Below are 14,636 nucleotides of genomic sequence, written 5' to 3'. Positions count from 1 at the left end.
CCTTCAACATGGATGTGCGAGAGACCGGAGGTAGTCAAGTGGACTATGCACCCATGCATGACGAACTAGTAAGTGAATGAATCAGAACCAACCATCATTACATTGTCTTCTTTAATTCTGAATGTTTGTTGTGTTAATGAATTGAAGGGTAGAGAGTTCCTTATGTGCGTGAACGATGCCAGTGTAGCACTTAGTCATCCCCGAGGAGGTGCATCATCTGCGAGAACTCTTAGGACCACGTTGGAGGTATGATCATGTTTACACATTTTTGTCTTAATGAATTACTTATTTGTGTCTAACATAGTGTTTTGTGTTTTCTCAGAAGTTTAGGTCAAGCTTCCACAAGTGGGCAGCTATGCTTTCTTGCCACGGTGCTCAGTCCATGGACGTGTTTACAGGTGGTACAAGCCGCTCCTCTAGAGCTTGACGTCGTCAGCTGACCATCGATGACATAGAAGAAGAGGAAGAAGAAGAGACGGCACAGGACCATGAGGTAGATATTGATACTCCACAACCGTCACAGCCGTCACAACCGTCACAGTCCAGGAAGAAGAAGACACCACGTGTTGTGAGAAAGAAGAAATTAAATTCTCGGCTTCGTAGCCCGGAGTATAGTCGTAAGAATTCTCGGCTTCGCTTCTTTTATAACTATCACGCAATACATGAGCGCGAGCCATGGATATAGCACTATAGGTGGAATAGAGTGTGGTGGTGGTTGTGAGACAAAAAAGGAGGAGATGGTCACACTGACTCGGCGTATCAATAGGCTATGGAGATGCCCATTAATAGATATCAATCTGAATGAGTAGGGATTGCCATACAAGAGATGCACTAGAGCTATAAGTATGTGAAAGCTCAAAAGGAAAACTAGTGGGTGTGCATCCAACTTGCTTGCTCACGAAGACCTAGGGCAATTTTGAGGAAGCCCATCATTGGAATATACAAGCCAAGTTATAAAATGAAGATTCCCACTAGCATATGGTAGTGACAAAGCAAGAAGCTCTCAATCATGAAGAACATGGTGCTAACATGAAGCACAAGTGTGAAAAAAGATAGTAGCATTGTCCCTTCTCTCTTTTTCTCTTTTTTTTCATTTGGGTTCTTAGGCCTCTCTTTTTTCTCTCCCTTTTTTTTGTTTTTGGGCTCTTTGGCCTCTTTTTTTTTATTTCCTCACATGGGACAATGCTCTAATAATGATGATCATCACACTTTTATTTACTCACATCTCAAAGATCAAAATGATGATGACTCCATAGGAAATGCCTCCGGCAGTGTGCAGCGATCTAGCATGGCGTATGACGTTAAAACATCTCGCTAGCTATCTTACGATCATGCAATGGCAATATGAGAGTGACGACACAAGTCATGAGACGGAACGGTGGTAGTTGCATGGCAATATATCTCGGAATGGCTATAAAAATGCCATAGTAGGTAGATATGGTGGTTGTTTTGAGGAAGGAATTTGGTGGGTTTGTGCATCGGCGAGAATTGCGCGACACTAGAGAGGCTAGCAATGGTGGAAGGTGAAAGTGCATCTATACCATGGACTCACATTAGTCATGAAGAACTCACATACTTATTGCGAAAGTTTTTATTAGTAATCGAAACAAAGTGCTAAATGCGTACTCCGAGGGGAAGGGTTGGTAGGTGTAAACCATCGCGCGATCCCGACGTCAACACAAAGGATGACAATCAATAGATCAATTATGCTCCAACTTCCTAACATAGCGGTTCACCATACGTGCATGCTACGGGAATCACTAACTCCAACACAAGTATCTCTAGATTCACAACACCCTACTAACATAACTCTTAATATTACCGAATCCATGTCTCAAAACTAATTGAGAGGAATCAAAACTTCGTTTTCTACTCAATGCACATGAAGATGGAGGTTTTTGCATCCTCTTTGGGTACCTAGCACATTTGGGACTACTTTCATAGCATAAGCCAACTACAAAATCACGCACCACCGTGCTCTAAAAGATATAAGTGAAGCACTAGAGCAAAAGTATCATGCTCAAAAGATATAAGTGAAGCACTATGAGCATTCTAGCAAAATCACGATGAATGCATGTCTCTCTCTCTCAAAAAGGTGTGCAGCAAGGATGATTCTGACACAACAAAAAGAAAAGACTCCTATGATACAAGACGCTCCAAGCAAAACACATATCATGTGGTGAATAAAATATAGCTCCAAGTAATGTTACCGATGGATTGAAGACGAAAGAGGGGATGCCTTCCCGGGGCATCCCCAAGCTTAGGTTTTTTGGTGTCCTTGAATTTGGCTTCGGGTGCCTTGGGCATCCCCAAGCTTGAGCTCTTTCCACTCCTTGTCTCTTTGTCCATGAGAACATCACACAAAACTTGAAAACTTCACAACATAAAACTTAAACAGAAACTTGTGATAACATTAGTACAAGAAAACAAACTACCACTTCTTTTGGTACTGTATAAAACTTGAATTCTATCTATATTGATGATGGGCTACTGTATTCTCACTTTTCCATGGCTAGTACCCCCCGATACTAACCATAGTTTCATCAAAACAAGCAACCAACTCAACAAAAACAGAATCTGTCAAAAACAGACTAGTTTGTAGAAATCTGTATACTTCGTATACTTCTGGTACCTCAAAAAATTTGAAAAATTACAATGGCCTAGGAAAAAAAGCATATCAATCAGCAGAAAAAAATAATCAACTCAATAGCACTTTCTGAATAAAAATTAAAAATCATCTCGTGAGCGAAAAGTTTCTGTCTTTTTCCAGCAGGATCAAACAACCATTACCAAGACTAGTCATAAAGGCTTTGCTTGGATCAAACAAAAAAGAAACACAAAAACACAATCACAACAGAATTATGAAAGTGTGAAATCAACAAAACAGAAAGAAAAAGATAAATTCATTGGGTTGCCTCCCAACAAGCGCTATTGTTTAACGCCCTTAGCTAGGCATAAAAGCGATAGAATCACGTATCGTCGTCTTTGGTGCTCAAACCATAAGTGGCCCTCATCATGGATTCATAAGGCAATCTTATTTTCTTTCTAGGAAAGTGTTCCATGCCCTTCCTTAAAGAAAATTGAAATCTAATATTCCCTTCCTTCATATCGATGATAGCACCAATAGTCCTTAGGAAAGGTCTACCAAGAATAATAGGGCATGTAGGATTGCAATCAATGTCAAGCACAATGAAATCCACGGGTACATAATTCCTATTTGCAATAATAAGAACATCATTGATCCTTCCCATGGGTTTCTTGACAGTAGAATCAGCAAGATGCAAATTAAGAGAACACTCTTCAATCTCATTAAAACCCAAAACATCACATAAAGACTTTGGAATCGCAGAAACACTAGCACCCAAATCACACAAAGCATTGCACTCATAGTTTTTTATTTTGATTTTGATGGTAGGTTCCCACTCATCATGAAGCTTTCTAGGTATAGAGACTTCCAATTCAAGTTTCTCTTCAAGAGATTTTATCATAGCTTCGACGATATGATCGGTAAAGGCTTTGTTTTGGCTATAAGCATGTGGAGAGTTCAACATGGATTGCATCAAAGAAATGCATTCAATCAAGGAGCAACTATCATAATTGAATTCCTTGAAATCCACGGTAGTAATTTCATTACTACTCAAAGTTTTAACGTCTTCTACTCCACTTTTAATGTTTTTAGCATCAAGATAGATGGACTCCGAATCATTGGGGCACTTTTCAACCAAAGTGGATTCATATACAGCCCCATAATCATTAGGTTTGACACAAGAAAACAAAGATTCAATGGGAGTCACACCAAGCACTTTAAGATCTTCGTGATTCTCATGACGAGAACACGCCTTTTTAAGCCATTCATGTCTAGCATGAATTTGGGCGGTTCTTTCTTGGCTCTCAATCATGGAAACACGCATAGCTTTTAAAGTTTCATCCATGTCGATTTTGGGACGAGCACATCTAACTTTCAAAGCATCAACATCACAAGAAATTCTATCCACGCTCTTAGCCAAATCGTCAATTTTGAGTAGTTTTTCCTCTATGGACGCATTGAAAATCTTTTGAGAGTTAATGAACTCTTTGATATTACTCTCTAGATCAGAGGGTAATCTATTGTAATTTCCATGAGTATTGTTGTAGGAGTTGCCAAAGTTATTAAAGGAGTTACTAGGAAAAGGCCTAGGAACATAGTTTCCTCTAAAGTCATTGTTGTTGCCAAAGTTATTCCTACCAACAAAATTAACGTCCAAGCTAGCGTTGCTACTCTCAATCAAAGAAGACAAAGTCATATCATTAGGATCCAAAGGAGCACTTCTACTAGCAACCAAATTCATTAACTCATCCATCTTAGCACTCAACGAGTTAATTTCTTCTATAGCGTGTACCTTCTTACTAGTAGGTGACCTTTCAGTGTGCCATTGAGAGTAGTTTGTCATGATGTTGTCTAAGAGCTTTGTGGCTTCCTCTAACGTGATTTCCATGAACGTTTCACCTGAGGCGGAGTCCAAGATATTTCTAGAAGCGAAATTCAAGCCAGCGTAAAAGATTTGGATAATCATCCAAAGGCTCAAGCCATTAGCGGGACAATTTCTAATCATTAATTTCATTCTCTCCCAAGCTTGTGCAACATGTTCATGATCAAGTTGTTTGAAATTCATGATATCATTACGGAGAGAGATAATCTTAGCCGGCAGAAAATACTTGGATATATAAGCATCTTTGCACTTATTCCAAGAATCAATACTATTTTTGGGCAAAGATGAAAACCAAGTTTTTGCTCGATCTCGCAATGAGAACGAAAATAGCTTCAATTTAATCACATCATTATCCACATCTTTCTTCTTTTGCATATCGCGTAACTGAATGAAGGTATTAAGATGGGATGCGGCATCTTCACTAGGAAGGCTGGAGAATTGCTCTTTCATAACAAGATTCGGCAAAGCAACATTTATTTTATATGATTTTGAACTAGTGGCGGGAGAAATCAGAGTATTAATAAAATCATTATTATTAGTATTCAAGAATTCACAAAGTTTGGTGTTTTCAGTCATGGTGACTTCAGCAAGCACACAAGCACACAAGCGAACAGAAAGCAAGCGAAAGAAAAGGGCGAACGAAAAAGGCAATTTTTTTTGTAAATTTTTGTTTTTCAGAAATGGGGGAGAGGAAAACGAGAGGCAAAAAATTTAAATGCAAGAGACGAGTTTGCGATACTTACTTGGACAAGCTTCACTTGATGCTCCCCGGCAACGGCGCCAGAAATTATTCTTGCTACCTCTTGAGCTTGCGTTGGATTTTTTCCCTTGAAGAGGAAAGGGTGATGCAGCACAGTAGAAGTAAGTATTTCCCTGAGTTTGAGAACCAAGGTATCAATTCAGTAGGAGTATCAAGATGAAGCACTGATGCACCTACGCAAAAACAGCAAACTTGCACCCAACGCTACAAAGAGGTTGTCAATCCCTTCACGATTGATTGCAAGGTGAGATCTGAAGGCGGAAAGCGCAACAAAGTAAAATTGTAAGGCGGAAAATATGATGTGAAGTAGGCCCGGAGACCATAGTGTTCACTAGAGGCTTCTCTCAAGATAACAAATATTATGGTGGGTGAACGAATTACTGTCGAGCAATTGATAGAACCGCGCAAACTCATGACGATATCTAAGGCAATGATCATACATATAGGCATCACGTCCAAGACAAGTAGACCGATATTTTCTGCATCTACTACTATTACTCCACACATCGACCGCTATCCAGCATGCATCTAGTGTATTGAGTTCATGACGAACAGAGTAACGCCTTAAGCAAGATGACATGACGTAAAGAGATAAATTCATGCAATAGATATAAACCCCATCTTTTTACCCTTGATGGCAACAACACAATGCGTGCCTCGCTACCCCTTCTGTCACTGGGTGAGGTCACCGCACGGTATGAACCCAAAACCAAGCACTTATTCCATTGCAAGAATCATAGATCAAGTTGGCCAAACAGAACCCACAACTCCAAGAGAATTACAAGGATATGAAATCATGCATATAAGAGATAAGAAAAAACTCAAATAAGATTCATAGATAATCTGATCATAAATCCACAATTCATCGGATCTCGACAAACACACCGCAAAAGAAGACTACATCGGATAGATCTCCATGAAGATCATGGAAAATTTTGTATTGAAGATCCAAGAGAGAGAAGAAGCCATCTAGCTACTAGCTATGGACCCGAAGGTCTATGGTGAACTACTCACGCATCATCGGAGAGGCAATGGTGTTGATGAAGAAGCCCTCCGTATCCGAATCTCCCCTCCGGCAGGGCACCAGAACGTGCCCGAGATGGGATCTTGCGGAGACAGAAGCTTGCGGCGGCAGAAAAGTATTTTCGTGGATCTCTCTCGTGGTTTTGGATTTTTCGGGGATTTATAGGCGGAAGAAGTAGGGCAGAGGAGCCACGGGAGGCCCACAAGCCTGCTAGGCGCGCCCCCTGGCTGCGCCTAGGGGGCTTGTGGCCTCCCCTGGTGGCCTCTGCCTTGGTTCTCACGCTCCCCATGTATCTTCTGTTTCGGAAAAAAAATCTTTTCGGAGGTTTTATTCCGTTTGGACTACGTTTAATATTCTCCTCTGAAAAGGGTCAAAAACACGAAAAAAACAGGAACTGTCACTTGGCACTGAGTTAATAAGTTAGTCTCAAAAAAGATATAAAAGGCATACAAAACATCCAAAGTTTGACAAGATAATAACATGGAACCATAAAAAATTATAGATACGTTGGAGACGTATCACATATCGACCAGAGTTAGAAGAATACCCATTTGCTAAAAAGTCTAAACATTGTCGTCGTTTTCAAAAACATTGGTACACATATTTCTGGTGGCTTGAGTATTCAACTCACACTGATAGCGCTTATTGTTTGCCATGCTTTCTCTTCTCAAAAAATCCTGTTGGAGATGTGGGTCTATACATTCTCAGTTTTAGAAACTAGAAAAAGGTTAATGATGGAAAAGTGTGTGCTTTTCTAACTCATGTTGGGGGTCCTGACTCTGCTCTCAACTATTCAGTTCGGTGATATGAAGATCTCAAGACTAGTATGACTCATATAGACAAGGTGGTAAAAAAGCAAAATAAGAAACTAGTTACTGATGCGAGATTGAGGCTTAAGACTACCATTGATGCCATGAGGTAAGCAATTTTTTTACATCAACTAAAATTTGACATGACTTAATATTTTGGTATCTAACATCTAGTTGCTTTGTCCCATTAGGTGGCTGATATTCCAAGCTTGTACTTTTAGAGGTCATGATGAATCTGCAGGGTCTAAGAACCAAGGAAATTTTCTTAAAATGGTTAAGATTCTCGCTTGTTACAATAAGGGCGTTGCAACCATTGTTCTGGAAAATGCTTCAAGTAATGCGAAGTATACATCCGGAGAAGTTCAGAAAGAGGTTGTTGGCATACTTGCTCGAGAGGTGCAAAAAGCAACTAAAGAAGAAATAGGCAATGCCAAGTTCTGTATAATGGTAGATGAAGCTCATGATGAATCAAAAAAAGAACAAATGACAGTTGTTCTTCGGGTTGCCAACAAAGAAGCAGAAATAATTGAGTGTTTCCTTGATCTAGTTCATGTTAATGACACTGCTGCCTTAACTTTGAAAAATGCAATTTGTGATGTACCGTGAGATAATAACTTAAGCGTACAAGACATCAGGGGCCAAGCATATGATGGTGCAAGCAATATGAGAGGGGAATGAAATGGATTGAAGACCCTTATTCCCGGTGAATGTCCATATGCCTATTATATTCATTGTATGGTTCATCAATTACAATTGACGCTTGTTGCTGCATCACGAGAGGTACATGAGGTGCATAACTTCTTTCAGAATGAAAATTTTGTAATAAATGTTGTTAGTGCTTCTACAAAGCGCTGCGGTGAACTACTAGCAAACCAAGCGGAGGAAATTGCTCGTGGAATCAAGTTGGGAGAACTTGATACAGGTAGAGGGCAAAACCAAATAGGAATCTTACAGAGACCAGGAGACACAAGATGGAGTTCACACTATAAGTCCATACAGAGTTTAAAGAAGATGTTTGCTGCTACAGTTGCCATCTTAAGAGGTATAGGAACTGATCGTTCAGTCACAAAATATTCTCGTGGAGATGCCGTTGGATACCTTAAAATTGTCATATCGTTTGATTTTGTGTTCATTCTACATCTGATGGAAAAGATTATGAAGATCACTGATGTGTTGTGTCAGAAACTTCAATACAAATCTTTGGATATTTTAAATGCCTTGGGTTCTGTTTCTAACACAAAGGTCATACTTGGTGAGCTAAGGGAACATGCTTGGGAATCTATTTTAGAGGAGGTCAAATCTTTTTGTGTCGAGCACGAGATTGATATCCCAGATTTGGACCGCAAGTATGTTCGTCTACTTTCTAAAATTACTTAAACTTATATCTTTGTTGATTTTTATCTTGAGAATTGAGCTGACTTTGTAATGAAATTAATAGGTATGCTGATGTTATCAAATCTCGAAATAAACATGACTACACAACAACGCTCCACCACTACAAAGTTGATATTTTCAGTGTTGCAGTTGATCAACAACTAAGTGAATTGAATGATCGATTCAATACCCAAGCAACTGAGCTCCTTACTTTCTGTTCATCATTGGATCCAAGGGATGAATCTTTTGATATCCCAGATATAAGCACCCTTGCAGAAAAAAATTATCCCACTAAATTTTCAAATCAAGAATTAGGTCAGTTGGAAAGTCAACTACCTCATTTTCAGCTAGATGTGTGCAACCATCAAGAAGTGATGACCTTACCATCTATTGCTAGTTTAACAAAAGGAGTGGTTAAAACAGGTAAAACTTCTTCATATCCAATGGTTGATAGGTTGTTGAGACTAGTTATCACTCTTTGAGTCTCAACGGCGACTGCAGAGCGGGCTTTCTCGGCTATGAAGATTGTCAAGACACGTCTTCAAAGTAAAATGGGAGATGATTTGCTTCGCCATTGCATAATAATTTACATAAAAAATTCAGCAGCTTGTGATGAAATTGTTAATATTTTTGATTTGATCGACAATCGTAGAGGCCACTTTAAGTTAGTAGGAATGTAATGACATTTTTATGTCCCTTGAGCGGCTAAGATATCTTGTATATGATAACTTTTGTATTGGATTTTTTTTTTTTGACTTGCCCCCTCCTATCCAAATCTTGGCTCCGTCACTCGTATGCTATAACAACGTTTGTCCAATTTCGACGAGGAAAGTGGGAGGACGGCTCTTGTAGCTAGTCAACGTTATAGTTGACAAACCTGGTTGTAATTCTTTTTTGGTATGATTTTCTCCCGCAGATAAAAGAATAGTTTGAGCGGTTTTTCCATCAAGAAAACAAAAATTGAGCAGTCTTGTCGAAAACAAAACAAAATGGTCGGAAAACGGTATGGAACGAACGTTCGTGTTTGGAGTTGCACGCGCTCCTGCCACTCTCTCTATCCCTATCCCTATCCCTATCCTAGAGCAGCCAGCCGTTTTGCTTGTCGCCGTCGACCTCTCCTGCTCCTGCTCCTGCTGGACAGATCCCCATGCCGGTGAGTAGTCTCACTCTCTCTCCCGTTTCCTACCAGACTTGACTCTTGGTCTCTTTTTCCAGATCCCCATTCCGGTGGCAATGGCGCCGTTTTTCTGCGATCTGGGTGTATTCCTGCCGGCGGCCTTCTCCATTGGGGGTCCGATGTGGTGTACAGCGAGGAGGCCGTGGGCGACCTGCTCGCCACCCTCAACCAGCTAGCCGGCCCGGACACACACAACCATACTGCTCGCCGACGAGCTCCCCATGGGTGAGCCATCCCATCCTGGCCGATTCGATCTTCAATTCCTGCCGCTCAAGTGTTTACTTATGTGAATGGGTGGCCGATTCGGTCATCAATCCCTGCTACTCAAAGTGAATGAATCACCAATTGCTTACTTATGTGAATGGGATCATCAATCCCTGCTACTGAAAGTGAATTAATGACCAAGTGTTTATTTATGTGAATGAATGAACAGACATGGTGGAGTGCTTCTTAGAGGGGGCCATGGCGGAGGCGAGGCGATGTGAGGCGGCCATGGCTGAGTGGAGGCGTCAGTCAGTCTTCACATACAGCACACAATGCAAACGCAAGGTACGGCACGCTCAACCATTCCCCCCGCAAATCACATAGTAGGTCAAAAGGACGCACTCTTCTGTACATCAGCGATACATTTCTGTGGCGTTTATCCTGCCATTTCCCCAGAACCGGCGGGGTTGCATCCAAACTAAGCGCTCCTCGCCCAGCCTTGGCAGGGGATGCCGGTGTGTTCCAATGCAATGCCGCGAGAATCGGAGGCAGGCAATTGTTTGTTTTATGACCACACCATGTTAGGCAGCAATTGCGTTAATAATAACATCAATCAACTAGCTGATTTAGGAGTACATATACAACAGCCGGTGAGCTGTTTTATGACCACTATTACTTATTCCAGTGAGGTCTTGGTTCTATTCTGCTAGCCCCCCTCCCCCCCTCTCTGATTTCAATATGTTAAACTGGAACGTGAGACCTGCTGGCATAATGCAGGCTGGAACGTGGGAGTTCGGGGTCTCATGAACAAGTTTCCTCTGAATTAATGTATTTATGTTAAACTGTCTGAGTTGCCAAAGCTTTTGGATCATGCTTATTTTGCTTTTCTCAATCTGTGGCTATACGTGGGAATTAATGCTGCAGTCTTACAGTGAGAAACCTTCAATTTAGCCGGCACTTATCAAGAGTAGAACATAATTTTGCCATGTATGCATTTAGCACCACGTTTGCCGGTGAGCCTGAAATCACAATGAATCATTACAAGCTTTCATCACTTCTGTACAACCTAAGGCATTCATGGGAAGAATAACTAAACAACACATGCATGGGGCATACCAAGTCCCAACCATGAAAGCACCTCAAACCAAATCTGGTGTGCCAAGGGACAGTCAACTAACAGGTCAGCTGTCCAGCACCGGATACATTGCTGGATACATAAACATACCCAGCACGCCTCGCTGGTCAGCGACGTGCCTGGGGAGTTTCCCGAAGCCTCCCTCGCCCCAACCCTCACCGGCAGTGTTCTTGATACGCCAGAACTTGACACCAGCGGAGTCAGTGTCATAACCGACGATCAGGACGTAGTGCACAAACATCCCTTCGCTTTTGGGTGCAGCTGGTGGCGAGTCAATAATACCCCCTTTATACTCTCGGAAGCTCCCTGAGCACTGCAAGCGAATGATAACCGGTTGTTGTGATACTGCCTCCTCCAGCGATTCTTCGTTTGGGTTATCGATTGTTCTGAAACCTGTGATTGCTGCTGCTGGTGTCTTACTTTTCTTGCAACCTAGTATACGTTCGCGGCCCATGTACCCATAGTCCGATTCTTTGGATATACCATTCTTCTGGACGTACTTGAGCGCGTTTTCAGTGTAGCCACCTGCACATCCGAAGCTTTTCGTATCACAGTCGATCAGCTCCTGAACTGATAGCAGAAGTGCCTCCTTTCTTTTGATATAATATAGAGCCTCAATAGCTGCTACAACCACCATAGCCCAGCAGCAACCTGCCACAAGGAGTTCAAAAAATGAATAGAAATAAACACTAACCTGCCACAAGGAGTTCAAAAAATGAATAGAAATAAACATAAACATGTCCTATTTAATTGCGTGTTATCAATAGGCGCTACTTCAGCCCAGTGAACTTTTACTGTCAATTCTCCTTTACTTGTGCAATACAAATAACTTCACATGTATTAACAAAGAGTGCCGTAATTACATTTATCTTTGTATGCATTGGTGCAACGTGTGTTGGATTCCAGCACACCTAATCTTGAGGAACATTGTTCTGCAAGTGCAATTTGGCGTTTCACAGGATAAGGTCAACAATATGATTGAAGCTTAGAATAAGAGGCCTATCAAGATTTGAGTTTTTTTTTGAAACGCGGTCCCTTAGGGCCCGATTCATTAAAAAAGGTCAAAGAGAATTGCTTTGTTAATTAACAGAAAACCGGGCAAAAACCGTCACATCATGCCCACAAAAACAAGGAACATAGGACGACCTGGCGACCCACACAAGAACACACACATGCTGCCGAAGAGAAAAGCGTTGACGAGGTTGCAGCCCGGCGTCGACAAAAAAAATTAAATAGTGAAGATTGAGACACTTACTACAACTATACTGATTCCTGACTGCACGGGAGACGGCACCAGCCTCAACCCAGTCCACTCTTGATGGTCTACATTCCGGCTCAGCGGTGCAAGGCGAGGCATACATGCCATTGCATGAAGAACAGCCGATCCGTCGAGTCATCAGATACCATAACGGTATTCCACCGACACTGACTGAAGCAACAGCCATCACAACATTTGGACTGCAATACCTACAAAATGATAATTTGTGAGAAATATAAATGCAGGCCAACACAAGAATGAAATGGTAATTCAGAGTAAATATATGTTCAGATCTAAAGGGAAGAAGGGTGTACTGAACATAGTGGCCTTCCGCTTTGCTTACACTTCCCTTTTTTTCAAACATTAGTTTTGGACTGGATGTATGGAGTATGAAACAGTCTGCTGAACTAACTTTGCTATTCTCAGCTTTACTTAGTCAGCTTGGTAATGAAATTCGTGCTTTGCATTCCTGGTATGCAGGTGTACTTTCTCCTGACATTTCCCGTTGGAGGGAAATATGGTAAAACTTTCCATTAACCCAGGACCCAGAAGCTTCACTTTTTACTCAATGGGGTGCTGCTCCGATTTTATTTGGTTCCTTCCTCCACATCAGTGCAACATTAGCGCATCCCTCAAGCAATCCTCGGAATGGATGTCATCTGCCAAGCAAAATCCGGGATGGGGAAGACTGCTGTCTTTGTCCTGTCGTCTCTCCAGCAGATTGACCCTGCTGCTGGTCAGGTGGCAGCTCTTGTATTGTGCCACACAAGAGAGCTGGCTTACCAGGTAGGCTTGTGAGTAAATAAATTCGGCCTTGCTTGTTTTTATGTGCACATATTTTCTCCCCGTCCAGGCCCTGGTTTGCTAATTTGCCGTCAATGTCTTCTGTAGATATGCAACGAGTTCGAGAGGTTCAGCAAATATCTGTCTGATTAGAAGAGGGCGGTGAGGAGGGCTTGATGAGAAGAGAGATCGGACAAGAGATCCGTCCGGAACAAACAGGGACAAAACGAGATCTCACTTGTCCCACTCATCACGATCTGCGAACGTGTTCTCCTTGTGGCCGTCGGAGTGGGCCTGGCCTCCGGGGTCTCCATGGCCTCGCCTGAAAAAAACCAAACCATCGGCGGTGAGGAGGGCTTGATGAGAAGAGAGATCGGACAAGAGATCCGTCCGGAACAAACAGGGACAAAACGAGATCTCATCTGTCCGAGTCATCACGATTTGCCTGCGTCTTGTCCTTGCGGCCGTCGGAGTAGGCCTGGCCTCCGGGGTCTCCATGGCCTCGCCTGAAAAAAACCAAACCATCGGCGGTGAGGAGGGCTTGATGAGAAGAGAGGTCGGACAAGAGATCCGTCCGGAACAAACAGGGACAAAACGAGATCTCACCTGTCCGAGTCATCACGATTTGCCTGCGTCTTGTCCTTGCGGCCGTCGGAGTAGGCCTGGCCTCCGGGGTCTCCATGGCCTCGCCTGAAAAAAAACAAACCATCGGCGGTGAGGAGGGCTTGATGAGAAGAGAGGTCGGGGAAGAAACGGGGAGGTCAGATCTGCGGCGGTTACCTGTTGTCGGCCATCGGATTCCGGCGGGCGGTGTCGCGGCGGCGGAGGCGGAGCTAGGGTTTTGGGTGGGCGCGGAGGCGGAGCTAGGGTTTTGGGTGGGCGCGGGGGCGAAATGGACGGGTGGGGGTCGCGACGTGGTGGGATGGATATATGCCTTGGGGACGGCAGTGCTGGGCTTTGTGGGTGTCCAAATGGAGGATTGGGCTCTCTGCGGCGATCATGGATCCTTGGGGCTTTCTGGTTGGGCCCGAATCATGCGAGGCTTTTTCAGCAGTCTGTCGCGGCAGCAGGCAGCAAGGAAAAAAATTGCCCTGCCCTGGAGCTGCATCTGGATTGATTTTCTCCAGGCAGCAAGGAAAAATCTTTGCAACAAGATGAAATTTCCACAAAAACAAGTCGAACTCAATCTTACCCGGCCCATCCTAGATAGGTTTGTGTGGAGTTTGGTAAAAAAAAATTGTAGATCCGAGGGCAAGGTCGCCAGATCTGCAAAATCCATGGGTCAGAAGCGATGAATTTCATCATCATACAAGTAAAGTTGAGAAAGAGTTGTATACGCGAGGCAGGCTTACCTTTTGCCTTGTCGTCGTCATTCTTGCTTTGCCAACAACCATGAAGGGCATGCCAACTTTTTCTTCCTTTGCCAACAAACATGGCATGGCAGAGGACCTCTCTCCATGACTTTTTCTTGTTTGCGAGAGAGGGAGAAGAAGATGCGGGCAGAGGACCTCTCTCTATGGCTTTTTCTTGTTTGAGAGAGAGAGGAAGAAGAAGATGCGGGCGGCTAGGGTTGGATTGGGTTGGAGGAGGGGAAAGAGCCAGCTTATATATGGCAGGAGCTCCGCCAATTCAGCTGAATCAGT

At 42.9% G+C, this 14,636-nt stretch overlaps 1 protein-coding gene across 1 annotated transcript; it reads right to left on the bottom strand.

Moving 5' to 3' along the window:
- Positions 1-10,174: 10,174 nt before the first annotated feature.
- On the bottom strand, positions 10,175-12,673 carry LOC123452735 (ervatamin-B-like). Its single transcript, XM_045129448.1, has one exon. It carries the CDS (start codon positions 11,689-11,691, stop codon positions 10,999-11,001), a length of 693 nt encoding a protein of 230 aa, XP_044985383.1. The 5' UTR covers positions 11,692-12,673; the 3' UTR covers positions 10,175-10,998.
- Between the last annotated feature and the right edge of the window lie 1,963 nt (positions 12,674-14,636).

The sequence above is a fragment of the Hordeum vulgare genome, chromosome 1H (genome assembly GCF_904849725.1).
Source record: "Hordeum vulgare subsp. vulgare chromosome 1H, MorexV3_pseudomolecules_assembly, whole genome shotgun sequence".
NCBI classification, from domain to species: domain Eukaryota; kingdom Viridiplantae; phylum Streptophyta; class Magnoliopsida; order Poales; family Poaceae; genus Hordeum; species Hordeum vulgare.
Note: the sequence above shows the minus strand (reverse complement) of the source record. Positions and strands in the feature narration are given on the sequence as shown.

Bases quoted from the DNA above. Each gene is read 5' to 3' on its own strand.
- LOC123452735 (XM_045129448.1), bottom strand. From the start codon at position 11,691: ATGTTTATGTTTATTTCTATTCATTTTTTGAACTCCTTGTGGCAGGTT.